The following is a 27,677-nucleotide window of genomic DNA, read 5'->3' on the forward strand; positions in this document are numbered from 1 at the left end:
GGAGTGATACACCCAGTTCCAACATCAGAACAAGGACTGGGTTTCTACTCAAACCTGTTTGTAGTTCCCAAAAAGGAAGGAACTTTCAGGCCAATTCTGGATTTAAAAATCCTAAACAAATTCCTCAGAGTTCCATCATTCAAAATGGAAACCATTGGGACAATTTTACCAATGATCTAGGAGGGTCAATATATGACTACCGTGGACTTAAAGGATGCGTATCTGCATATTCCTATCCACAAAGATCACCATCAGTTCCTGAGGTTCATCTTTCTGGACAAGCATCACCAGTTCGTGGCTCTTCCTTTCGGATTGGCCACTGCTCCCAGAATTTTCACAAAGGTGCTAGGGTCCCTTCTAGCGGTGCTAAGGCCAAGGGACATTGCAGTAGCACCTTACCTAGACATTTTAATACAAGCGTCGTCTTTTCTCAAAGCAAAGGCTCATACGGACATTGTTCTAGCCTTTCTAAGGTCTCACGGGTGGAAGGTGAACATAGAAAAGAGTTCTCTGCCCCCGTTCACAAGGGTTCCCTTCCTGGGAACAATAATAGACTCGGTAGTAAAAGCTACTTCGCCTCTCACCCCCAGAAAAAAATCCAAGGAGTGGGGATCCTAATAAAAGCAGGGATACCATTCCAAGAGATATCAGTACATAGGGACAGGGAGGGAAGATATATCCTAGTCATTGGACTGCTTTACGGCCTTCCCATTACAATAGTCTCACTATACGCTCCGCACACAAAGCAGCATTCATTCCTCAAAAAAGTATCAAACATCATAACAGAACATCAAAAAGGCATGCTGTTGATAGGAGGAGACTTCAACCTGACCCTCAACCCACTCTTAGATAGCTCCTCACATACCTCCTCTAACGCTAAATCAAGCATAAAGAAGTCCAATAATATTTTAAAACAACTTTGCTGTGTAGACGTGTGGAGAACCCTACACCCAGATTCTGTAGACTACACGTTCTATTCCTTCCCTCACAAGACATATAAGAGAATTGATTATATATTCACTGACATCACCAGTATGAGCTTGGCCAGATCAGCACAGATCTCCCCAATAACGTGGTCAGATCATGCGGGAGTACAATGTGCTTTCAACTGGCCTTCCAAACCCCTGAAACAATATATTTGGAAATTAGACGATAGCCTGTTATCTGACCCTTCCATTACCACAAAACTTCAAACTCGTATAGATGAATTCTTCCTTCATAACAAACATACAGACACCTCCCCACAGAACAACTGGGAAGCACATAAATGCACTATAAGAGGAGAGCTCATAGCTCATAAAGCCCATCTTAATAAGCAAAAAAGGAAGCAATTACCACCCTCATTAAATAAATAACACAACTTGAAGAAATCCATAAAAAAAACACTAAAGATGACACCACACTACAAATTCTTCAAGCTAAGCGTTTTAATCTAGCCTCTATCCTTAATAAAGAACAGACTAGATACGCCTTCCTGTCTAGACAGCACTCCTACATGGACCAAAACAAACCAGGACGCTCTATGGCTAGATATATAAAAAAGAAAAAATCCACCTCCAATTACATCCTCCACATAAAAGACGACAAAGATAAGTCTCATAGATCAACACAGGCCATAGCGGAGTCATTTAGGAACTATTATCAAAAATTGTATAACTTACCTAAACTACTCCCCAGTCCGACTTCAGACGTCACCTCCCGCCATACAATGATAACGGTATATCTTGCCAATTTGAGTCTTACCAAACTGACCCAAGTGCAAAAAGAAGCATTAGATCAACCCTTTTCACTAAAAGAACTACAATTTGTGATTAAAAATCTCCCTAACAACAAATCGCCAGGCCCAGACGGCTTCACATACAAATACTACTCTGTATTCGCAGAACAGCTAGCATTACACCTCTTGCATTATTTTAATTCAATAGATCTTGCTCACCCCTTCCCGGACTCGGCACTAGAAGCCCACATTACCACTTTACTGAAACCAAATAAATCCCCTGACTTAACTGCGAGTTACCGGCCAATTTCTCTTCTAAACTCTGACACCAAGATATATTCTAAACTATTGGCAAACAGACTTAATGGCTTACTACCAGACCTTATACATCCCGATCAAGTGGGGTTTGTGATAGGGAGAGAAGCAAAAGATAACACAGTAAGGGCTCTTAATACAATCTTTTTTGCACAAAATCAGAAACTCCCACTAATCATGCTCTCGGTCGATGCCGAAAAGGCCTTCGACCGGATAGCATGGGACTTCCTACAGCTGACCCTACAAGCATTTGGATTTGGGGAAGGCATAATGCAAAAGATATTTTCTTTATACACTCACCCAAGTGCAAAAATACTAATAAATGGCACCCTATCCGACTCATTCAAGATATCTAATGGAACTAGGCAGGGGTGCCCATTATCCCCTTTATTATTCGCCTGCGTAATAGAGACTTTAGCGGTTAGAATTAGATCCCACCCTGGGATTGAGGGAGTCACCATAGGTGATCAAAAATATGTTATCTCTCTGTTTGCAGATGACATCCTATTTACGCTAACAAACCCAGAAACATCCCTACCCTTGTTAATACAAGAATTTGACAACTTTCACACCCAATCGAACTTCCTAATCAACATCCCCAAATCAGAAATTCTTAATATAACACTAGATTCTCAAAAAAAGAAGATAGCTGAGACCCTTACCCCATTCAAATGGAATACTCGTTCCCTTAGATATTTAGGAATCGCTCTAGCCACATCTATAGAGACAATATACGATCTCAACTATGTAAAAATCAAAAAAGAGATTATAAGAGACCTATCGAGTTGGAGATCCAAAAACCTATCTTGGTTAGGGCGTATTAACCTGATAAAAATGAATATATTTCCTAGAATCTTATACATTCTTCAAACGTTACCAATTCCTCTGCCAGAAAAATATCTAAATTTACTTCAATGAGCGCTCAGCGACTTCACTTGGCACAAGAAACACCCTAGAATTAACAAACAACTTATGTCCTTACCCAAAACACAAGGAGGACTTGGTATACCTAACCTAACATATTACAGATACGCAATATTCTTACAAAGAATAGTTGACTGGAATATACATAGAACATTTAAACGGTGGGTTGACATGGAACATGGAATAACTTACACAACAAATCTTAGTAGATACTGCTGGACATTTCCATCATTTAAACTTAAACTACCACATACTACTCCAATTATATCAGAAACATACACGATGTGGAGCAAAATAATGATATATTTCCCAAATCTCACTTCTAGACCCTCCCCGCTTACATCCTTAGTGGAAAATGGTGAATTCGACCTAGGCCCAAGCATAGAGAGATACTGTTACCCTTCTCACATTAAAGACTTCCCAATACACTGGCTCATACAAAATGAACAGATTAAATCACAAATCAACTTAATTGAGCAAGGTTTTTCCTGCCTTACTAACTGGTTCACATATAGGCGCATCCACAGCTTTATCACACTCCACCAACAATCCCCAAACATGACCAGACCGTTGACTAACTACGAACAATTATGTGTCCGACGCCCACCGACTCGCCACACACTTTCGACGATATATAAGATACTGATCACCCCATTCCCAGGACAACCCTTACCATACCTAGATAGCTGGGAAAAAGACATAGGAATAACAATCCCACTACATGTAGGCAGGAAGATAGTCCAATCCACTCTAAAAACCTCAATCTCCACAGCAGCATTAGAAATTTAATCTGAAAATTCTCCATAGGTGGTATTATACACCCCAAAAAATCCACAGATTATATCATAGATCTAATAATAAGTGCTGGCGATGTGGCCATGTAAACAGTGGCATGACCCACATGTGGTGGTGGTGCACGGTTATCCAAAATCTATGGAGGACTGTGATTACTGAAATAGAGGACATTTTAGAAACCCAATTTCCCTTGGACCCTTTGTTGTGGCTACTAAACAAACCTCCCAAGATGAAACATAAACTTTCTCTTAAATTATTATATATTATGGTTAATAGTGTGAAATTTTTAATAGCTAAAAATTGGAAAGCTAAGGACCCCCCACAAAAGCAATGTGGTTACAAAGAGTATCTGAGTCTATCCACCTCGAGGAACTATACTATATGAAACATGATAGAATGGACATGTACTCAAACATCCTGACAACTTGGGAATCCTATATTAAAGAGATATAATCTAACCTCACACCCATACTCAAACACTAGGTATAGTATCAACATACAGAGTAACCATATAATCCCTTCAATGTCTAGTAATTCAACGTATGTAAGCGGTAGAGATCCCCTATATATCTCATAAAACTACATATGAATATTTAGATAAAGTGGTTTTTACTCAGACGTGGGTTGCACCAGTCCAAAGTTAAAAATGTTTTGTTGAAGCTTATTAGCTAAAAAGCCTTTTTACATATTGTCAAGCTATTCATGTATAAATATATGGAGCTGCGTCTCCAAAATTGTAAACCCCATCTTATATAATACATAATAAAGCTAATTTAAAAAAAAAAAAAAAAAAAAAAAAATATAGACTCGGTAGAAATGAAGATCTTTCTGACGGAGGTCAGGAAGTTAAAACTTTTGAACACTTGTCGAGTTCTTCAATCCATTCCTCAACCCTCCATAGCTCAGTGCATGGAGGCAATAGGACTAATGGTTGCGGCAATGGACGTGGTTCCCTTTTTCTCGAATTAATTTAAGACCATTGCAACTGTGCATGCTCAAATAGTGGAATGGGGACTATGCAGATTTGTCTCCCCAGATACAAATGGACCAGAAAACCAGAGACTCACTCCTCTGGTGGTTGTCTCAGGGAATGAGTTTCCGCAGACCGGAGTGGATCATTGTCACGACCGACGCCAGCCTCTTAGGCTGGGGTGCGGTCTGGGAGTCCCTGAAAGCTCAGGGTCTATGGTCTCGGGAAGAATCTCTTCTCCCGATAAACATTTTGGAATTGAGAGCGATATTCAATGCGCTCCAGGCATGGCCTCAACTAGCGGAGGCCAAATTCATCAGATTTCAGTCGGACAACATGACGACTGTAGCGTACATCAATCATCAGGGAGGAACAAAGAGTTCCCTGGCGATGAGGGAGGTATCCAAGATCATCAAATGGGCAGAGGATCACTCCTGCCATCTATCAGCAATTCACATCCCAGAAGTGGACAACTGGGAAGCGGATTATCTGAGTCGTCAGACTTTCCATCCGGGGGAGTGGGAACTTCACCCGGAGGTTTTTGCCCAGTTAACTCAACTATGGGGCATTCCAGATCTGGATCTGATGGCGTCACGTCAGAACTCCAAAGTTCCACGTTACGGGTCCAGGTCCAGGGATCCCAAGGCGACATTGGTAGATGCCTTATGGGCGCCTTGGTCGTTCAATCTAGCTTATGTCTTTCCACCGTTTCCTCTTCTCCCCCGGTTAGTAGCCAGGATCAAACGGGAGAAGGCTTCGGTAATTCTGTGGCCACGCAGGACTTGGTATGCAGACTTGGTGAACATGTCATCGGTTCCACCATGAAAGCTACCTTTGAGGCAGGACCTTCTAATTCAAGGTCCATTCGAACATCCAAACCTAGTTTCTCTGCAACTGACTGCTTGGAGATTGAACGCTTGATTCTAGCTAAGCGTGGATTTTCGGAATCAGTTATAGATACTCTGATCCAGGCTAGAAAGCCTGTCACCAGGAAAATTTACCATAAGATATGGCGGAAATATCTTTGCTGGCAATATATATATATATATATATATATATATATATATATATATATATATATATATATATCTCTGGCAGCCGTGCCAGATGTTCAGGCGTTTGTACAGGCTTTAGTCAGAATCAAGCCTGTCTACAGACCTGTGGCTCCTCCATGGAGTCTAAATTTAGTTCTTTCAGTTCTTCAAGGGGTTCCGTTTGAACCTCTACATTCCATAGATATTAAGTTACTATCTTGGAAAGTTTTGTTTTTGGTAGCTATTTCTTCTGCTAGAAGAGTTTCTGAATTGTCTGCTTTGCAGTGTAATTCACCTTATCTGGTGTTCCATGCAGATAAGGTTGTTTTGCGTACCAAACCTGGTTTTCTTCCAAAAGTGGTTTCTAATAAGAATATTAACCAGGAAATCATTGTTCCTTCTCTGTGCCCTAATCCAGCTTCTAAGAAGGAACGACTGTTACACAATCTTGATGTGGTTCGTGCTTTAAAATTCTATTTACAAGCAACTAAAGATTTCAGACAAACATCATCCTTGTTTGTTGTCTATTCTGGTAAGAAGAGAGGTCAGAAAGCGACTGCTACCTCTCTTTCCTTCTGGCTGAAAAGCATCATCAGATTGGCTTATGAGACTGCTGGACAGCAGCCTCCTGAACGAATTACAGCTCATTCCACCAGAGCTGTGGCTTCCACATGGGCTTTCAAGAATGAGGCTTCTGTTGAACAGATTTGTAAGGCAGCGACTTGGTCTTCACTGCATACATTCACCAAATTTTACAAATTCGATTACTTTTGCTTCTTCGGAGGCTATTTTTGGGAGAAAGGTTTTGCAAGCAGTGGTGCCTTGCGTTTAGGTTACCTGACTTGTTCCCTCCCTTCATCCGTGTCCTAAAGCTTTGGTATTGGTTCCCACAAGTAAGGATGAAGCCGTGGACCGGATACACCAATGTAGGAGAAAACAGAATTTATGTTTACCTGATAAATTTCTTTCTCCTACGGTGTATCCGGTCCACGGCCCACCCTGGCATTTGGTCAGGTTTAAATGTATTTTTGCAAACTACAGTCACCACTGCACCCTATGGTTCTCCTTTTTCTCCTAACCGTCGGTCGAATGACTGGGGGGGGCGGAGCCTGAGGGGAGCTATATGGACAGCTCTGCTGTGTGCTCTCTTTCCCACTTCCTGTAGGGATTGAGAATATCCCACAAGTAAGGATGAAGCCGTGGACCGGATACACCGTAGGAGAAAGAAATTTATCAGGTAAACATAAATTCTGTTTTTAAACAACTTTCCAATTTATCTAATTTTTTTTTTTCTATTATCATTGGTTAAAATGCATACCTAGGTAGGCTCAGGAGCAGCAATGAAGTACTGTGAACTAGCTGCTGATTGGCTGCACATACATACCTCTTGTCATTGTCATTGCAGTACTGCTCATTAAAGGATACCAAGAGAAGTGGTGATAAATCCTAGCAGTTTTGAAACGTAAGGATTTACCAGTGCTACAAATTTCAGTCACTAAGTATAAAAAAAAAACTTGATACTCAAAGTTCCTTTATTTGCCTGCAGCGTATCCTGCATTGAGCACCTCAGACCTCCCACGGCTGAGCGCTATTTTTTTGTTTTTTCAATGCGGTGATGTCTCCACCTCTTAGCCAATAGCGTGCTAGCCATACTGCATAATGCCAACTGGACCGCACGGCTATTGGCTAACATCACCTCATTGACAAAAACATAATTTATGCTTACCTGATAAATTTATTTCTCTTGTAGTGTATCCAGTCCACGGATCATCCATTACTTATGGAATATATTCTCCTTCCCAACAGGAAGTTGCAAGAGTCCACCCACAGCAAAGCTGCTATATTGCTCCTCCCCTAACTGCCATATTCAGTCATTCGACCGAAAACATGCAGAGAAAGGAAAAACCATAGGGTGCAGTGGTGACTGTAGTTCAAATGAAAAAATTACCTGCCTTAAAGTGACAGGGCGGGCCGTGGACTGGATACACTACAAGAGAAATAAATTTATCAGGTAAGCATAAATTATGTTTTCTCTTGTTAAGTGTATCCAGTCCACGGATCATCCATTACTTATGGAATACCAATCCCAAAGCTAAAGTACACGGATGATGGGAGGGACAAGGCAGGTACTTAAACGGAAGTTACCACTGCCTGTAAAAAAAACCCTTTCTCCCAAAAATAGCCTCCGAAGAAGCAAGGTATCAAATTTGTTAAATTTGAAAAAGTATGAAGCGCAGACTAAGACTCCGTCTTGTAAATCTGTTCAACAGAAGCCACATTTAAAAAAGGCCCAAGTGAAAACCACAGCTCTAGTAGAATGAGCCGCAATCCCTTCAGGAGGCTGCTGTCCAGCAGTCTCATAAGCTAAATGAATTATGCTTTTTAACCAAAAAGACAGAGAGGCTGCTGAAGTCTTTTGACCTCTCCTCTGTCCAGAATAGACAACAAACAAGGTGAACGTTTGATGAAAACTGTAGTAGCTTGTAAGTAAAACTTTAAAGCACAAACCACGTCCAATATTGTGTAATAGACGTTCCTTCTTTGAGGAAGGATTAGGATACAAGCATGGAACAACTATCTCTTGAGTGATGTTCTTGTTAGATACCACCTTAGGAAAAAAACCCAGGTTGGTACGCAGGACTACCTTATCCGTACGAAGGACCAGATAAGGAGAATCACATTGTAACACAGATAACTTGGAGACTCTACGAGTTGAGGAAATAGCTACCCAAAAAGAACTTTCCAAGATAAAGATTGATATCTATGGAACAAAAAAAGGTTCAAACGGAACTTCTTGACGAGCCTTAAGAACCAGGTTTAAGCTCCATGGTGGAGCAACAGTTTTACATACAGGCTTGGATCTAACCAAAGCCTGACCAAATGCCTGAACGTCTAGAATACCTGCCAGACGCTGGTGCAAAAAAATAGACAGAGTAAAAATCTGTCCCTTTTAAGGAATTAGCTGACAACCCTTTTCTCAAAAACATCTTGGAGAAAAGATAATATCCTGGTAATCCAGGCTTTATTCCATGAGTAACCCTTGGATTCATAACAATCAGATATTTACACCATATCTATGTTCAATTTTCCTAGAGACAGGCTTTCATGTCTGTATTAAGGTATCAATGACTGACTCGGAGAAGCCATGCTTTGATAACATCAAGCGTTCAGTCTCCAGGCAGTCCATCTCAGATTGATTCTATTTAGATGGTTGAAAGGACCCTGAGGTAGAGGGACCTGTCTCAGAAGCAGAGAACGTGATGGAAAGGATGACATGACCACCAGATCTGCATACCAGGTCCTGCGTGGCTAGCAGGCGCTGTCAAAAACACCAAAGCCCTCTCCTGCTTGGTCTTGACCTCCGAAGGAAATCCCACTCCCCCGGAAGAAAAGTCTGACGACTTAGAAAATCCACCTCCCAGTTCTCAACACCTGGGATATGGATAGCTGATAGACAAGAGTGAGTCTCTGTCCAGTGAATTATTGTAAGACTTCTAACATCACTAGGGAACTTCTGTTCCCCCTTGATGGCTGATGTAAGCCACAGTCGTGTATATTGTCCGACTGAGTATGATGTACCTCAGAGTTGCTAACTGAGGCCAAGTCTGAAGAGCATGGAATATCACTCCCAGAATATTTATTAGAAGGAGAGTCTCCTCCTAAGTCCACTATCCCTGAGCCTTCAGGGAGTTCCAGACTGCATCCCAACCTAAAAGGCTGGCATCCATTGTAACAATTGTCCCATCTGACCTGCGGAAGGTCATACCCTTGGACAGATGGACCCGACATAGTCACCAGAGAAGAGAATCTCTGGTCTCTTGGTCCAGGTTCAACAGGGGGACAAATCTGTGTAATCCCTGTTCCTTTGACTGAGCATGCATAGTTGCAGCGGTCTGAAATGTAGACGTGAAAACGGTACTTTGCCGCTACCTATTAAGCCGATTTCATTCATGTACTGAGCCACCGAAGGGCGCGGATGGGATGAAAAACACGGCAGAAATTTAGAAACTTTGACAACCTGGACTCCGTCAGGTAAATTTTCATTTCTACAGAATCTATCAGAGTCCCTAGGAGGGAAACCCTTGAGATTTGGGATAGAGAACTCTTTCCTTGTTCACTTTCCACCCATGTGATCTCAGAAATGCCAGTACTACGTCCGTATGAGACTTGGCAATTTGGATGTTTGACGCCTGTATCAGGATGTCGTCTAACTAAGGGGCCACTTCTATGCCCCGGGGCCTAAGGACCGCCAAAGCGACCCCAGAACCTCCATAAAGATTCTTGGGGCTGTAGATATCCCAAAGGAAAGAGCTACAAACTGGTAATGCCTGTCTAGAAAGGCAAACCTGAAAAACGAAGGTGATCTTTATGCATCACAATGTGAGGATAAGCATCCTTCAAATCCATTGTAGTCCTCTATTGACTCTCCTGGATCATAGTTAAGATGGTACGAATATTTTCCATCTTAAATGACGGAATTCTGAGGAATTTGTTTAAGATCTTTAGATCCAAAATAGGTCTGAAGGTTCCCTCCCTTGGGAACCACACACAGATTTGAGTAAAAACTCTGTCCCTGTTCCTCTCTTGGAACTGGATGGATCTCGTACACAATGTAAGAATGCCTCCTTCTTTATCTGGTTTGCAGATAATTGTGAAAGGCGAAATCTCCCCTTTTTTTTGGGGGGGGGGGAAATCTTTGAAATCCAGAAAATATCTCTGGGATATAAATTCCAATGCCTAGGGATCCTGGGCATCTCTTGCCCACGCCCGGGCGAAGAATGAAAGTCTGCCCCCTATAGGATCCGTTACCGGATAGGGGTCCGTTCCTTCATGCTGCCTTAGAGGCAGCAGCAGGCTCCTTGGCCTGCTTATCTTTGTTCCAGGTCCAATTGTCTCCAGACCGCCTTGGACTGAGCAAAAATTCCCTCTTGTTTTGCCTTAGAGGAAGTGGATGCCACACCTGCCCTGAAGTTTTAAAAGGCACGAAAATTAGACCTTTTTTGGCCCTTGATTCCTATCCTGAGGAAGGGCATGACCTTTTCCTCCAGTGATATAAGCAATAATCTCCTTCAAACCAGGCCCGAATAGGGTCTGCCCCTTGAAGGGAATTTAAGTAGCTTATTTATTAAAGTCACGACAGCTGACCATGATATAAGCCATAGCGCTCTGCGCGCCAGTATAGTAAAAAACAGAATTCTTAGCCGTTAGTCTAGTCAAATGAACAAAGGCATCAGAAAACAAAGGAATTGGCTAGCATAAGCTTGTCAAATATATTCATCCAATGGAGTCGCTAACTGTAAAGCCTCATCAAGAGACTCAACCCAGAACGCCGCAGCAGCAGTGATAGAAGCAATGTATGCAAGGGGCTGCAGGATAAAACCCTGTTGAATAAACATTTTTTATCCATTGGATCTAAAAAGCACAACTGTCCTCGCCAGAGGTAGTGTTACGCTTAGCTAGAGTAGAAACTCTTCTCTCCACCTTAGGAACTGTCTGCCAGAAGTCCCGTGTGGTGGTAACTATTAGAAAACATTCTTCTAAAAAATAGGAGGGGAAGAGAAAGGCACACCTGGTCTATCCCATTCCTTATTAAAAAAATTTTTAGTAAACCTCTTTAGGTATTGGAAAAACATCAGTACACACCGGCACTGCATATTATTTATCCAGTCTACACAATTTCTCTGGCCCTGCGATTGTACACATTCATTCAGAGCAGCCAAAGCCTCCCTGAGCAACAAGTGGAGGTTCTCAAGCATAAATTTTAAATGTAGAAATATCAGAATCAGGTTAAATCATCTTCCCTGAGTCAAAAAAATCACCCACAGACTATGCATATTGTGAGGTAGTATCATACATGGTTCTTAAAGCGTCTGTATGCTCTGTATCTATCCCCAGAGCTATCTGCTTCCCTTTAATTTCAGGTAGTCTGACTAATACTGCTGCCAGAGTATTATACACCACCTTTGCCATGTCTTGTAAAATAAACGCTATGGACGCCCTTGATGTACTTGGCGCCATTTGAGCGTGAGTCCCTGAAGCGGGAGTCAAAAGGTCTGACACGTGGGGAGAGTTAGTTGGCATAACTACCCCCACGACAGAATCCTCTGGTGATAATGTTTTTAAAGACAAAAAATGATCTTTATTGTTTAACATGAAATCAGTACATCTGGTTACACATTCTAAGATGGGGTTCCACCATGGCTTTAAAACATAATGAACACAGAGCTTCCTCTATGTCAGACATGTTAGAACAGACTAATAATGAGACTAATAAGCTTGGAAAACACTTTAAATCAAGTTAACAAGCAAATATATAAAACGTTACTGTGCCTTTAAGAGAAACAAATTTTGTCAAAATTTGAAAAACAGTGAAAAAAGGCAGTAAAACAAACGAAATTTTTACAGTACATGTAATAAGGTAACAGAGCATTGCACCCACTTGCAAATGGATGATTAACCCCTTAATGCAAAAAACAGATCAAAATTCTGTTTTTAAACAACTTTCCAATTTATCTAATTTTTTTTTTTCTATTATCATTGGTTAAAATGCATACCTAGGTAGGCTCAGGAGCAGCAATGAAGTACTGTGAACTAGCTGCTGATTGGCTGCACATACATACCTCTTGTCATTGTCATTGCAGTACTGCTCATTAAAGGATACCAAGAGAAGTGGTGATAAATCCTAGCAGTTTTGAAACGTAAGGATTTACCAGTGCTACAAATTTCAGTCACTAAGTATAAAAAAAAAACTTGATACTCAAAGTTCCTTTATTTGCCTGCAGCGTATCCTGCATTGAGCACCTCAGACCTCCCACGGCTGAGCGCTATTTTTTTGTTTTTTCAATGCGGTGATGTCTCCACCTCTTAGCCAATAGCGTGCTAGCCATACTGCATAATGCCAACTGGACCGCACGGCTATTGGCTAACATCACCTCATTGACAAAAACATAATTTATGCTTACCTGATAAATTTATTTCTCTTGTAGTGTATCCAGTCCACGGATCATCCATTACTTATGGAATATATTCTCCTTCCCAACAGGAAGTTGCAAGAGTCCACCCACAGCAAAGCTGCTATATTGCTCCTCCCCTAACTGCCATATTCAGTCATTCGACCGAAAACATGCAGAGAAAGGAAAAACCATAGGGTGCAGTGGTGACTGTAGTTCAAATGAAAAAATTACCTGCCTTAAAGTGACAGGGCGGGCCGTGGACTGGATACACTACAAGAGAAATAAATTTATCAGGTAAGCATAAATTATGTTTTCTCTTGTTAAGTGTATCCAGTCCACGGATCATCCATTACTTATGGAATACCAATCCCAAAGCTAAAGTACACGGATGATGGGAGGGACAAGGCAGGTACTTAAACGGAAGTTACCACTGCCTGTAAAAAAAACCCTTTCTCCCAAAAATAGCCTCCGAAGAAGCAAGGTATCAAATTTGTTAAATTTGAAAAAGTATGAAGCGCAGACTAAGACTCCGTCTTGTAAATCTGTTCAACAGAAGCCACATTTAAAAAAGGCCCAAGTGAAAACCACAGCTCTAGTAGAATGAGCCGCAATCCCTTCAGGAGGCTGCTGTCCAGCAGTCTCATAAGCTAAATGAATTATGCTTTTTAACCAAAAAGACAGAGAGGCTGCTGAAGTCTTTTGACCTCTCCTCTGTCCAGAATAGACAACAAACAAGGTGAACGTTTGATGAAAACTGTAGTAGCTTGTAAGTAAAACTTTAAAGCACAAACCACGTCCAATATTGTGTAATAGACGTTCCTTCTTTGAGGAAGGATTAGGATACAAGCATGGAACAACTATCTCTTGAGTGATGTTCTTGTTAGATACCACCTTAGGAAAAAAACCCAGGTTGGTACGCAGGACTACCTTATCCGTACGAAGGACCAGATAAGGAGAATCACATTGTAACACAGATAACTTGGAGACTCTACGAGTTGAGGAAATAGCTACCCAAAAAGAACTTTCCAAGATAAAGATTGATATCTATGGAACAAAAAAAGGTTCAAACGGAACTTCTTGACGAGCCTTAAGAACCAGGTTTAAGCTCCATGGTGGAGCAACAGTTTTACATACAGGCTTGGATCTAACCAAAGCCTGACCAAATGCCTGAACGTCTAGAATACCTGCCAGACGCTGGTGCAAAAAAATAGACAGAGTAAAAATCTGTCCCTTTTAAGGAATTAGCTGACAACCCTTTTCTCAAAAACATCTTGGAGAAAAGATAATATCCTGGTAATCCAGGCTTTATTCCATGAGTAACCCTTGGATTCATAACAATCAGATATTTACACCATATCTATGTTCAATTTTCCTAGAGACAGGCTTTCATGTCTGTATTAAGGTATCAATGACTGACTCGGAGAAGCCATGCTTTGATAACATCAAGCGTTCAGTCTCCAGGCAGTCCATCTCAGATTGATTCTATTTAGATGGTTGAAAGGACCCTGAGGTAGAGGGACCTGTCTCAGAAGCAGAGAACGTGATGGAAAGGATGACATGACCACCAGATCTGCATACCAGGTCCTGCGTGGCTAGCAGGCGCTGTCAAAAACACCAAAGCCCTCTCCTGCTTGGTCTTGACCTCCGAAGGAAATCCCACTCCCCCGGAAGAAAAGTCTGACGACTTAGAAAATCCACCTCCCAGTTCTCAACACCTGGGATATGGATAGCTGATAGACAAGAGTGAGTCTCTGTCCAGTGAATTATTGTAAGACTTCTAACATCACTAGGGAACTTCTGTTCCCCCTTGATGGCTGATGTAAGCCACAGTCGTGTATATTGTCCGACTGAGTATGATGTACCTCAGAGTTGCTAACTGAGGCCAAGTCTGAAGAGCATGGAATATCACTCCCAGAATATTTATTAGAAGGAGAGTCTCCTCCTAAGTCCACTATCCCTGAGCCTTCAGGGAGTTCCAGACTGCATCCCAACCTAAAAGGCTGGCATCCATTGTAACAATTGTCCCATCTGACCTGCGGAAGGTCATACCCTTGGACAGATGGACCCGACATAGTCACCAGAGAAGAGAATCTCTGGTCTCTTGGTCCAGGTTCAACAGGGGGACAAATCTGTGTAATCCCTGTTCCTTTGACTGAGCATGCATAGTTGCAGCGGTCTGAAATGTAGACGTGAAAACGGTACTTTGCCGCTACCTATTAAGCCGATTTCATTCATGTACTGAGCCACCGAAGGGCGCGGATGGGATGAAAAACACGGCAGAAATTTAGAAACTTTGACAACCTGGACTCCGTCAGGTAAATTTTCATTTCTACAGAATCTATCAGAGTCCCTAGGAGGGAAACCCTTGAGATTTGGGATAGAGAACTCTTTCCTTGTTCACTTTCCACCCATGTGATCTCAGAAATGCCAGTACTACGTCCGTATGAGACTTGGCAATTTGGATGTTTGACGCCTGTATCAGGATGTCGTCTAACTAAGGGGCCACTTCTATGCCCCGGGGCCTAAGGACCGCCAAAGCGACCCCAGAACCTCCATAAAGATTCTTGGGGCTGTAGATATCCCAAAGGAAAGAGCTACAAACTGGTAATGCCTGTCTAGAAAGGCAAACCTGAAAAACGAAGGTGATCTTTATGCATCACAATGTGAGGATAAGCATCCTTCAAATCCATTGTAGTCCTCTATTGACTCTCCTGGATCATAGTTAAGATGGTACGAATATTTTCCATCTTAAATGACGGAATTCTGAGGAATTTGTTTAAGATCTTTAGATCCAAAATAGGTCTGAAGGTTCCCTCCCTTGGGAACCACACACAGATTTGAGTAAAAACTCTGTCCCTGTTCCTCTCTTGGAACTGGATGGATCTCGTACACAATGTAAGAATGCCTCCTTCTTTATCTGGTTTGCAGATAATTGTGAAAGGCGAAATCTCCCCTTTTTTTTGGGGGGGGGGGGGAAATCTTTGAAATCCAGAAAATATCTCTGGGATATAAATTCCAATGCCTAGGGATCCTGGGCATCTCTTGCCCACGCCCGGGCGAAGAATGAAAGTCTGCCCCCTATAGGATCCGTTACCGGATAGGGGTCCGTTCCTTCATGCTGCCTTAGAGGCAGCAGCAGGCTCCTTGGCCTGCTTATCTTTGTTCCAGGTCCAATTGTCTCCAGACCGCCTTGGACTGAGCAAAAATTCCCTCTTGTTTTGCCTTAGAGGAAGTGGATGCCACACCTGCCCTGAAGTTTTAAAAGGCACGAAAATTAGACCTTTTTTGGCCCTTGATTCCTATCCTGAGGAAGGGCATGACCTTTTCCTCCAGTGATATAAGCAATAATCTCCTTCAAACCAGGCCCGAATAGGGTCTGCCCCTTGAAGGGAATTTAAGTAGCTTATTTATTAAAGTCACGACAGCTGACCATGATATAAGCCATAGCGCTCTGCGCGCCAGTATAGTAAAAAACAGAATTCTTAGCCGTTAGTCTAGTCAAATGAACAAAGGCATCAGAAAACAAAGGAATTGGCTAGCATAAGCTTGTCAAATATATTCATCCAATGGAGTCGCTAACTGTAAAGCCTCATCAAGAGACTCAACCCAGAACGCCGCAGCAGCAGTGATAGAAGCAATGTATGCAAGGGGCTGCAGGATAAAACCCTGTTGAATAAACATTTTTTATCCATTGGATCTAAAAAGCACAACTGTCCTCGCCAGAGGTAGTGTTACGCTTAGCTAGAGTAGAAACTCTTCTCTCCACCTTAGGAACTGTCTGCCAGAAGTCCCGTGTGGTGGTAACTATTAGAAAACATTCTTCTAAAAAATAGGAGGGGAAGAGAAAGGCACACCTGGTCTATCCCATTCCTTATTAAAAAAATTTTTAGTAAACCTCTTTAGGTATTGGAAAAACATCAGTACACACCGGCACTGCATATTATTTATCCAGTCTACACAATTTCTCTGGCCCTGCGATTGTACACATTCATTCAGAGCAGCCAAAGCCTCCCTGAGCAACAAGTGGAGGTTCTCAAGCATAAATTTTAAATGTAGAAATATCAGAATCAGGTTAAATCATCTTCCCTGAGTCAAAAAAATCACCCACAGACTATGCATATTGTGAGGTAGTATCATACATGGTTCTTAAAGCGTCTGTATGCTCTGTATCTATCCCCAGAGCTATCTGCTTCCCTTTAATTTCAGGTAGTCTGACTAATACTGCTGCCAGAGTATTATACACCACCTTTGCCATGTCTTGTAAAATAAACGCTATGGACGCCCTTGATGTACTTGGCGCCATTTGAGCGTGAGTCCCTGAAGCGGGAGTCAAAAGGTCTGACACGTGGGGAGAGTTAGTTGGCATAACTACCCCCACGACAGAATCCTCTGGTGATAATGTTTTTAAAGACAAAAAATGATCTTTATTGTTTAACATGAAATCAGTACATCTGGTTACACATTCTAAGATGGGGTTCCACCATGGCTTTAAAACATAATGAACACAGAGCTTCCTCTATGTCAGACATGTTAGAACAGACTAATAATGAGACTAATAAGCTTGGAAAACACTTTAAATCAAGTTAACAAGCAAATATATAAAACGTTACTGTGCCTTTAAGAGAAACAAATTTTGTCAAAATTTGAAAAACAGTGAAAAAAGGCAGTAAAACAAACGAAATTTTTACAGTACATGTAATAAGGTAACAGAGCATTGCACCCACTTGCAAATGGATGATTAACCCCTTAATGCAAAAAACAGATCAAAAAAACGACATAGACGTTTTTAAAAACAGACACAACAAAACTGCCACTGCAGAGCTGTGGATTACCTTCCCTATAAACGATTTTGGAAGTCTTTTTAGCCCTTTAGAAAAGTCCTGTAGTATTCATGGGACTGCTGAGGGAATCTGGATGATTCATTTTGTAATTTTAACTGCGCAAAAAAGCGCTAATTAGGCCCCTCCCACTCATATTACAACAGTGGGAAGCTTCAGTTAACTGTTTCTATGCAAAATTTAAGCCAGCCATGTGGAAAAAACTTAGGCCCCAATAAGTTTTATCACCAAACATATGTTAAAACGATTAAACATGCCAGAAAACGTTTTAAAACACATTTTTACAAGAGTATGTATCTCTATTAATAAGCCTGATACCAGTCGCTTTTACTGCATTTAAGGCTATACCAACTTTACAGGGTTATCACCAATGTACGTTAAAAAACGATTAAACATGCCAGCAAACGTTTTAAAACACATTTTTATAAGAGTATGTATCTCTATTAATAAGCCTGATACCAGTCGCTATCGCTGCATTTAAGGCTTTACTTACATTACTTCGGTATCAGCAGTAGTTTCTTAGTCAATTCCATTCCTAGAAAAATATCTTACTGCACATACCTTATTTGCAGGAAAACCTGCACGCCATTCCCCCTCTGAAGTACCTCACTCCTCAGAATGTGTGAGAACAGCAAATGGATCTCAGTTACGTCTGCTAAGATCATAGAAAAACGCAGGCAGATTCTTCTTCCAAATACTTCCTGAGAAAAACGGCACACTCCGGTGCCATTTAAAAATAACAAACTTTTGATTGAAGAATAAACTAAGTATAAATCACCACAGACTCTCCTATCTATGTTGAGGCTTGCAAGAGAATGACTGAATATGGCAGTTAGGGGAGGAGCTATATAGCAGCTTTGCTGTGGGTGGACTCTTGCAACTTCCTGTTGGGAAGGAGAATATATTCCATAAGTAATGGATGATCCGTGGACTGGATACACTTAACAAGAGAAATAGTGTTCTGCTGTGTGCGGCCTGAGGCGCTTAGGGCGTCATACACTGCAGGCGAATAAAGGAACTTTCAGCATTAAAGGGACACTGAACCTAAAAAAAAAATATTTCCTGATTCAGATAGAGCATGTAATTTTAAGCAACTTTCTAAATTACTCCTATTAATTTTTCTTCGTTCTCTTGCTATCTTAATTTGAAAAAGGCATCTAAGCTTTTTTGGGGGGGTTCAGAACTCTGGACAGCACTTTTTTTTTTATTGGAGGATGATTTTATCCACAAATCAGCAAGAACTCGGGTTGTTCACCAAAAATGGGCCGGCATGTAAACTTACATTCTTGAATTTTAAATAAAGATACCAGGAGAATTAAGAAAATTTGATAATATGAGTAAATTAGAAAGTTGCTTAAAATGTCATGCTCTATCTGAATCACAAAATCAGAAAATTGGGTTCAGTGTCCCTTTAAGTATTTTCTACTTCATGACTTAAAATCCCCTTTATCTGCAGCACTGGTAAATCTTAGCGTTCAAAAATGCCAGGATTTACCATCACTTTAAAGGGACAGTCAAGTCAAAATTAAACTTTCATGATTCAGATAGGTCATGAAATTTTAAACAACTTTCTAATTTACTGTTGTTCTCTTGGTATTCTTTGTTTAAAGGTAAACCTAGGTATGCCCATTAACAGATTTCTAAACTGTTGAAGGCCGCCTCTTCTTATATCGTGCATTTTTACAGTTTTAACAGTAAGACACCGCTAGTTCATGTGTATGATTGTACTTACTCCCGTGGAATTATTTGTCAGCACTGATTGGCTGAAATGCAAGTCTGTCAAAAGAACTGAGATAAGGGGCAGTCTGTAGAGGCTTAGATACAAGCGCATACGTAAAAAGTTATCTATCTTTTTAAACAACAAAAACATTCAAGTAGACTGTTTCTTTAATTATCCCCCATGGGACAGTCTACAAGAGAATTGTTATTGTTTTAAAAGATAGATAATCCCTTTTTTCTTAAACAGGAAGAGTCCACAGCTGCATTCATTACTTTAAGGAATTCAGAACCTGGCCACCAGGAGGAGGCAGACAGACCCCAGCCAAAGGCTTCAAATACTTCCCCCAGTCATTCTTTGCCTTTCGTCACAGGAGGTTGGCAGAGAAGTGTCAGAAGTTCGAGTTAAGTCTCTTATGGAGTATAGTACTCTTTGAAATGGGACTGGAGTTTTAAGTAGTCCTGTCAGTCTCTCAGTGAGAGCATGGATGAAAGTTAGAGTCCGGAGATGCAGGAAGATTCACACATGGGAGCTGTTGAGATGATTCAGCACTTTTCAGTGGGATGAGTCCCACGATGGCTTAAGACGGCTTTGTTGCCTGTGGATGAGTCATCGCGAGTTTTGCTCACAGGTGGCTCTGTGCCCTCTTGGAGAGCTCTTTTTTTTTTTTTTTTTTTTTTTTTTTTTAAGTTTTGAAATCTTTATTAACACAAAAAATATATATATAACAGACTTGGCTCTTGTTACAATGTGAGCCCACCACCGTTCACACAGCAGTAAAGGTGTACATGTTGTTGCCTTTTTTCCAGTATAATTTCCAGGTCTTTTACTAAACATTGTCAATATCAACAGAAATTAATTTGACTTATGCTACTGGTGTTATAGCGCACACCAGGGTATGTTAGTTATTGATTAAATAAAATCATTAGAGGAAAAGAAGAGAAGAGAGAAAGGGAGAGAAAAAAAAAAAAAAAAAAAAAAAAGGGGGGGGAGTGGAGAGGGAAGAAGGAAAAGTAAGGGAGGGATAGATGGTATGGGACAAGGTTCATTGATAGACCACATATGTTATGCCTATGTGTTCAAGTATTCATGGGTTTCCACAACTCCAGCATATACTCATGTATTTCGATTCTGTCTTCTCTCCAGTACCTATAGCGTTCCAGCTGTAGGTTCCTATTTACCCAAATTGTCCAATCTGAGATAGAGGGTATGTTTGTTGTTTTCCAATTTTTAGGGATTAGGGCTTTAGCGCTATTGAGCAATATATACAAGAGTTGCCTCTTGGGTTTGTCAGCAATCTTGGGGAGGTTATGAAATAGTAATAGATTAGGGCTCCTGTTTAGTTTGATCTGTAAATTATTATCTATCCTGTCTAGAATGTTCCTCCAGTAAACCTCAATCAGTGGACAGTTCCACCATATGTGTGAGAGAGTCCCCTGTTCCCCACACCCTCTCCAGCATTTCCCGTCAGTTTGCCTATATATCTTTTGTAATCTGACGGGGGTGAGGTACCACCGAGACAGATACTTGTAATTTGATTCAATTGTTTTAGCGGATACAGAAGCCTTTGTGTGATGAATGAAAATTTTTTTCCATTCACTGTCCGTGGGGCACGAGCACAACTCTTTGCCCCACTGGGCTGCAAAGGACGGCAGAGGCGTCCTCTCGTGTGACAATAGTGTTCGGTACATTATGGTGATCAAATGTCCCGGATTTTCTGGGAGTAAGCTGAGTTTCTCTAGTATCGTTAATTGCCTGGTTAGGAGTTCTGCTTGCTTGTACGACCCCATGAAGTGTCGGAGTTGCATATAAAAGTACCAGGAGACACCTAGATCTGAGTCTGCTAATTCCTCCCATCCCTTAAGCTTGTTATTTGTAATAAGTCTGTGGAATACAGTCCTTTCTAGTTGCAATGTATTCGATGGGGGCCTCTGCGCACTCGTAAAGGGGAAGTCTGGGTTTTGTGTGTATGTGGTCAGTGGGGAGGGATTTGTGGAAATGTGGGGAAATTCCAACAAGATCTTGTCCCATTGTGTAAAGAACTCTTTTATAAATATGTAGGATTGGATTGCCCCAGGTCTGGCCTTGGGGGAGATCCACCCCAGTGAACCCACATTATCTACACCTATTATCTCCCTTCCGATCTGTACCCAAGTTTTCTGCTCATGGTTAATACTCCATTCTATTTGGTGTTGTAGGGCTATTGCTCTTCTATATTGTAATAGGTTGGGGATCCCCAACCCTCCCCTTTCCTTTGTCTGATATAGTGTACTTCTTGCTACCCTTGGTCTTCCACCACCCCATATATAGTCCTCTAGTGTGTTCTGTAGCTTCTGCAAGTAAGTCTTTTGGAGGGGAATCGGGAGCGTCTGCAAATAATACAGGATTCGCGGAAGCACGTTCATTTTGATTACTCCGATTCGCCCTAACCAAGATATTTTTTTGCTTTTCCATGAGGACAGATCGCATGTGATTGAATGTAGTAGATGAGCATAATTGGCCTCAAATAGTGATTCAGGTAATGCTGTTATATTAATTCCCAGGTATTTAAGTGTTCGGGTTTGTAACCTTAATGGGCATTTGTCTATAAGATTACACAGTTCTGTCTGTGTAAGATTTATATTTAAGATTTCTGACTTACTTTGGTTTAATTGAAAGTTGGACACCCTACCATAGTCTTCAAATTCCCGTAGGGTTTCTGGGAGGGACAGAAGCGGATTGGACAATGATAATAGGACATCATCAGCATATAGTGACAATTTATGGTCCTTTTGACCTATTTTTATCCCTGATATTTTTTGGTTCTCCCTAATTGTCCCGGGACAAAACCGACTTGATCTGGTGACACCAACTTTGGTAAAAGTCTGTTCAACCTAGTGGAGAGTACTTTAGCAAATAATTTTAGGTCCACATTCAGCAGTGAGATAGGTCTAAAGTTTTCAGGGCGATTCGCTGGCTTCCCCGGTTTTGGGATTGTGGTGATGTGAGCTAATAACATTGTTGGTGGGAATTCTTGTGTCGTTCCTATTTCATTGAATAAGGTTGTCAGTTGTGGTGCGAGGATGTGTTTGTACAGTTTATAATACTTGGCGCTAAACCCATCAGGGCCAGGGCTCTTGCCCGCAGGTAAGTCGTCTATGGCTCTAGCTACTTCTTCAATGGTAATGGGTGACTCCAGGTCCCCCGCTTCCTCGCATGTGAGGGAGGGTAACGTGACCGAGTTAAGATACGTATCCATTTCTAGTGTGTGACCATCGCTGTCCCCACCCTCCCGAACCTCCCCCACATTCTGTATATTATATAATTTGTGGTAATATGTTTTTAGGACATCCGCTATTGCAGGGCTATTTGTGCAGGGCTTCCCCTTCCTATCTAGGATAGTGTGTATATGTGTTTTTAGCTGCCCTCTCTTCAGTGCTCTTGCTAAAAGTTTGCCAGGTTTATCCCCAAATTCATAAAATTTTTGCTGAAGCTTTAGTGCAGTCTTTTGGTGTTCTATAGAATGTAAGTTCTGCAATTCCTCCCTAGCTTGAAGTAGGTCTGTCTTAAGGGAGCTGTCAGTCGGGAGTTTTTTATGGCGCTTTTCTAAGTCTTGTATTTTATTCAGGAGAGAAGTATATTTTATTCTGGCTTGCTTAGCCAGTTGAGATTTTTGTTTCATGAGTTCTCCTCTGAGGACGCACTTATGTGCTTCCCAAATAGTGTTAGTTTGCAGGTCAGGTGTTGAGTTGTGTTGGAAGTATTCTCTCAGTGTGTTTTCTATTTGTGTTTTGATAACCTGGTTATTGAGCATAAAATCGTCAAACCTCCATATGTATGGCTGTGTAGGAATCGTGGGCCAGTTTAATTTGCAGATTACTGGTGCGTGGTCTGACCATGTCATTGGGAGTATCTGTGCATCTGTGACTAGTGCCAGCATGGATTGGTCTGTAAATATGTAGTCTATTCTTGTAAAGAGGCTGTGAGGGTGGGAAAAAAAAGTGTAGTCTCGCTTCATAGGATGTAAAACTCGCCACACATCATGTACTGCCAGTCCGTCTAATCGGTTGCTACATTGTTTAACCACTCTTTTAGAGATAGAAACTGTAGCCCTTGACGTGTCTAATTGGGGATCTAATGGTATGTTGAAATCTCCTGCTATTATTAGCGCTCCTTTACTTATTTCCAAAATTTTATTTGTAAGGGCCTTCAGAAATTTGTTTTGATGTTGGTTTGGTGCGTACACGTTAACCAAAGTCACCATTCTGTTATATAGCCTGCCTATTAGGATTAAGAATCTGCCCTCTGGGTCTTTTTCCTCATGAATAGTAATCCATGGGGAAGAATGTTTAATCATTATCCCTACTCCATTCTTTTTTTGGTTACCTGAGGCAAAAAAGGTGGTGGGGAATTTAGGGCAATGCCACTTCGGCTCTCTACCTCGCTTAAAGTGGGTCTCCTGCAAGAATAGTATATCACATTTCAATCTTTGAGCATCTGGAGAGCTCTTTTTAAGCCGCTAGGACGGTTTTCCTGTCTCTGCTTGTCTATGCTTAACCTTACGGGTCTTGTCTTGTCTAGGTTACAAGGGGGAACTTGCGGGTTTCTGGAACACCATAGTTGGTATGGTGATGTGTCAGGGATTGAGGGTGGCATTCCGGTCATCTTAGTGAGGTTTTCTCCTGACTATGGACTTATCTTCTGGTCCTTGTCCTCCTAGGAAGTTTGTTTCCATGGAAAGTGGTCCTGCATCAACCTCGGGTTGCTTTAAGTTGATTTGGTCATTTAGATTTCTCATGGGGCCTTTATTCTCCCTCTCGGAGTAGATAGATTTTGACCAGTTTTGGATTTAAGTCCGTTTTGGATGGTCCTTCAGATCCCATGGGTTCCTCTAGTCTCCCTCTCGGGTTGATAGAGGTTTTTTTCGGTTTTAGAATTGTGGGAGTTGAGTGCCGCAGGGCTGACTCCTCGGAGGCCTTATGCTCAGCAGACTCTGGGTCAGTGGTCTCTAGCATGACTTTGTAGGTTGTGTAACTGATTTGTTACCCGGGCTCCGGTTTTTCCCTTGTTATATTTTTTTTTTTTTGTAGGGTGTCGAGTATTTTCAGGCTGTGGTGCCTTTCGAAGGAGCCGCCTCTTTTGTACTCACCCTTTGTTTTCATTCAGTGTCCTCTAGCTTGGGTATTGTTTTCCCAAAAGTAATGAATGCAGCTGTGGACTCTTCCTGTTTAAGAAGAAAAACATAAATTATGCTTACCTAATAATTTTCTTTTCTTCTGACGGGAAGAGTCCACAGCTCCCGCCCGCGTTTCATCTATGGGGCGGCAGTACATTTTTGGTCTTCTAGCACCTTTTTAAAAAAATAATAATAATAAATTACCCTGATATTTATCCTACTGTTCCTTGTTCCCTTGACAGAATAACTGGGGGATGAGGGAAGTGGGGGAGGTATTTGAAGCCTTTGGCTGGGGTATCTTTTTCCTCCTCCTGGTGGCCAGGTTCTGAATTCCCAAAAGTAATGAATGCAGCTGTGGACTCTTCCTGTCAGAAGAAAATAAAATTATCAGCTAAGCATAATTTATGTTATTACCCATTCCCCAGTTTTGCACAACCAACACAGTTATATTAATATACGTTTTACCTCTGTGATTACCTTGTATCTAGCATCTACTGACAGCCCCCTGATCACATGACTTTTTTTTATTTATTTACTTGCATTTAGTACTGTTGTGCTAAATCTTTAACTCCTCGGGCGAGAACACAATGTTATCTATATGCTCCACGTGAACTAGCAGTCTCCTGTTGTGAAAAGCAAATAAAAAAAGCATGTGATAACAGGCTGTCCTATAGTGGCTTAGAAACCGGCAGAAATTTAGAGGTTTAAATGTTATAAAGTATAAAGTTGGTTGTGCAAAGCTGGGGAAATGGGTAGTTAAGGCATTATCTATCTTTTTAAACTATAACAATTTGTAGACACTGTAGACTGTCCCTTTTTAAATACAATAGAATTGCATAATCCACAAAATAAAAATGACAATGCAATAGCACTTATTCTGAATTTCAAATTATCAGTAGATTGAAATTTTTTTCCATTTTCCTGCCTACTGTATCATGTGATAGCCATCTTCCAATTAGAGACTCATGTATACACTGTGAACTCTTGTACATGCTCAGAATGACTTGGTGCCTCAGAATGTGTACATATAAAAAGACCGAGAACTAACTGATAATGGAAGTAAATTGGATAGTTGTGTACAATTGCATGCTCTATATGAATCATGATAGTTTAATATTGACTTTTTAGTGTCCCTTTAATAATCTGGCCATAATGACTATTTGCCATTCTTAATTGCGAACATTTTGATTTTGTGATTTCCAGGCTCAAAATCTCACTCCTCCGGATTACAACCTGAGATGGTCTGGTCTTTCAGTCACTGTGGGTGAAGTTGTGGAGAGAAATTTACCTCAAGTCAGCAGGACCGATTGGCATGTGGCATTTACTGGCATGTCTCGTCGGCAGATGATCTACAGTGCAGCCAAAGCGCTTGCAGGAATGTACAAGCAACGACTTCCTCCACGGATTGTTTAAAAAGTGCCCATAAAGACTTGGTTTACTGAAGTTTTGATGGGTGACCAAAACATTTTGTAACTAACATTAGTTATGTTTATATTAAACTTCAAGAGCAGTGACCATGAAATTCGTAGAAGGGAAAAATCCTTTCTGTACAATCAAATGTTTAATTACTTGTTTAAACAATATGCAAATATTTAAAAAGTAAATATTCAATCTTTAATATTTTCAACCTCGCATGTATACTATGTGTATTTTGTGTAAACAGTTTTTAGGCAGGCAGCGCAAGCAAATTAATATTTCCTATTTTTTTTTTATTTTTTTATCCAAGGTGGATAAAGGGAATACAGCCTGATCCTAAATCATTGATTGAAGTATGAAACATGAATGTGTTGACTTGTTTACATCTTTATCAATGTAAAATGAAAATGGTTGCCTTTTTGTGTTTGGCAGCAAGACTAGATTTCTTATGACCGTCAGCCCTGAGGGATTGCAGTTGTGTAAAAACATGCACATGATCTTGGGGCTGGTCCTACATGCGCTATGTCTATATGGCAGTGCCATTCAGTTCAGTCTCTTGTGCTAGTTCTTAAAGGTTATGAATGTGTAAGTACAGATATGTCATACAAAATTGGTTCTTCACCCGTTTATAACCGAATAAATAATATACCCTGATCCTAAAGGACGAAAGACAGTAATATTGTTTGTGGGATAAGTCCTGCAAGTTCTTCTTCTCATATCTGTTTCATAAGGCAGGTTACAGTAGTGGCATCACATTTCAGTTTTCTTCGTACTTAATGTCATTATATGTAATTTTTTTTTATATATATCTTTTTGTAGTCGTAGAAACATTTTCCATTTATCTCTGTTTAAAAGCTGCTTAAATTATTTTGTATGCTATTGCAAGAGAAATAGGTCATTTCTAGCTTTTGACCAATGCTCAATGTACATACATTCTCTTGATTTTTAGGTGCCAGTCTATTGGCTCCCTATAGAACATTGTTATTCTTACACTTCAGATTTAATCCTACGTCTATTCCGCTGCAAAAAAAATAGGTGAGTAATGATTTTGCCTTAAATATAATAGTCTTTGAGAAGACTAGATTGTATTGGTGTATTTTACATCTTTTAGAAGCTTAAAACATTTTTTGAAATACTTTTCTAGCGAACCTTTTGTATACAAATATGTCTCAGATATATTTTACCACTACTGGCAGCTTTGCAGATCAAAATTAAATAAATGGTTTTATAGATAAAGTTGTAGTCTTCATATTTTATTCTAATTCCGGTTACATACTACAAACGTTTATACATTTTTAAAATTAGTGTGCTAAACGAGCATATGTTGAATGGCAAAGTAATTCTTCATTAAATTTAAATATGTCTTAGATAAATAAAAATAAAAAAAAACAAGGCTTATCTGCTGAGACCCAAAGCACTACATTTTTTAAGATTAATATTTTACGTTGAGATTTTCATTTCTTTCATGTAATTGGCAAGAGTCCATGAGCTAGTGACGTATGGGATATACAATCCTACCAGGAGGGGCAAAGTTTCCCAAACCTATAAATACACCACTCACCACACCCACAACTCAGTTTTACAAACTTTGCCTCCTATGGAGGTGGTGAAGTAATTTTGTGTTTGATTTTTATGATTTCTTCTATAAGTGCTTTTTAAGCATTCTGAAGCCCAATTCCTCTCAGAGTACAATGTTTGTCAGAGGGATGTGAAGAGAGTATCGCCTATTGATTTTTATGGTTTTTCTCACGGAAAATCTTTTTAAGGGTTCTCTGTTATCGGTCGTAGGGATTCATCTCCTACCTCCCTTTTCAGATCGACGATATACTCCTTATACCATTAC

The 27,677-nt window shown here is 40.7% G+C and overlaps 1 protein-coding gene across 4 annotated transcripts in view; it reads left to right on the top strand.

Moving 5' to 3' along the window:
• Nucleotides 1-27,070, top strand: part of PRRC1 (proline rich coiled-coil 1) — a 73,674-nt gene extending 46,604 nt beyond the window's left edge. For all 4 annotated transcript variants that reach the window (XM_053701634.1, XM_053701633.1, XM_053701635.1 and 1 more), the window contains exon 9: nucleotides 25,622-27,070. In XM_053701634.1, coding sequence (XP_053557609.1) covers nucleotides 25,622-25,831 — 210 coding nt within the window. In that variant the 3' untranslated portion in view covers nucleotides 25,832-27,070. The remainder of the gene's footprint in view (nucleotides 1-25,621) is intronic.
• The last annotated feature ends 607 nt before the right edge of the window (nucleotides 27,071-27,677 follow it).

Source organism: Bombina bombina, chromosome 2 (genome assembly GCF_027579735.1).
Source record: "Bombina bombina isolate aBomBom1 chromosome 2, aBomBom1.pri, whole genome shotgun sequence".
In the NCBI taxonomy this organism is placed as follows: Eukaryota; Metazoa; Chordata; class Amphibia; order Anura; family Bombinatoridae; genus Bombina; species Bombina bombina.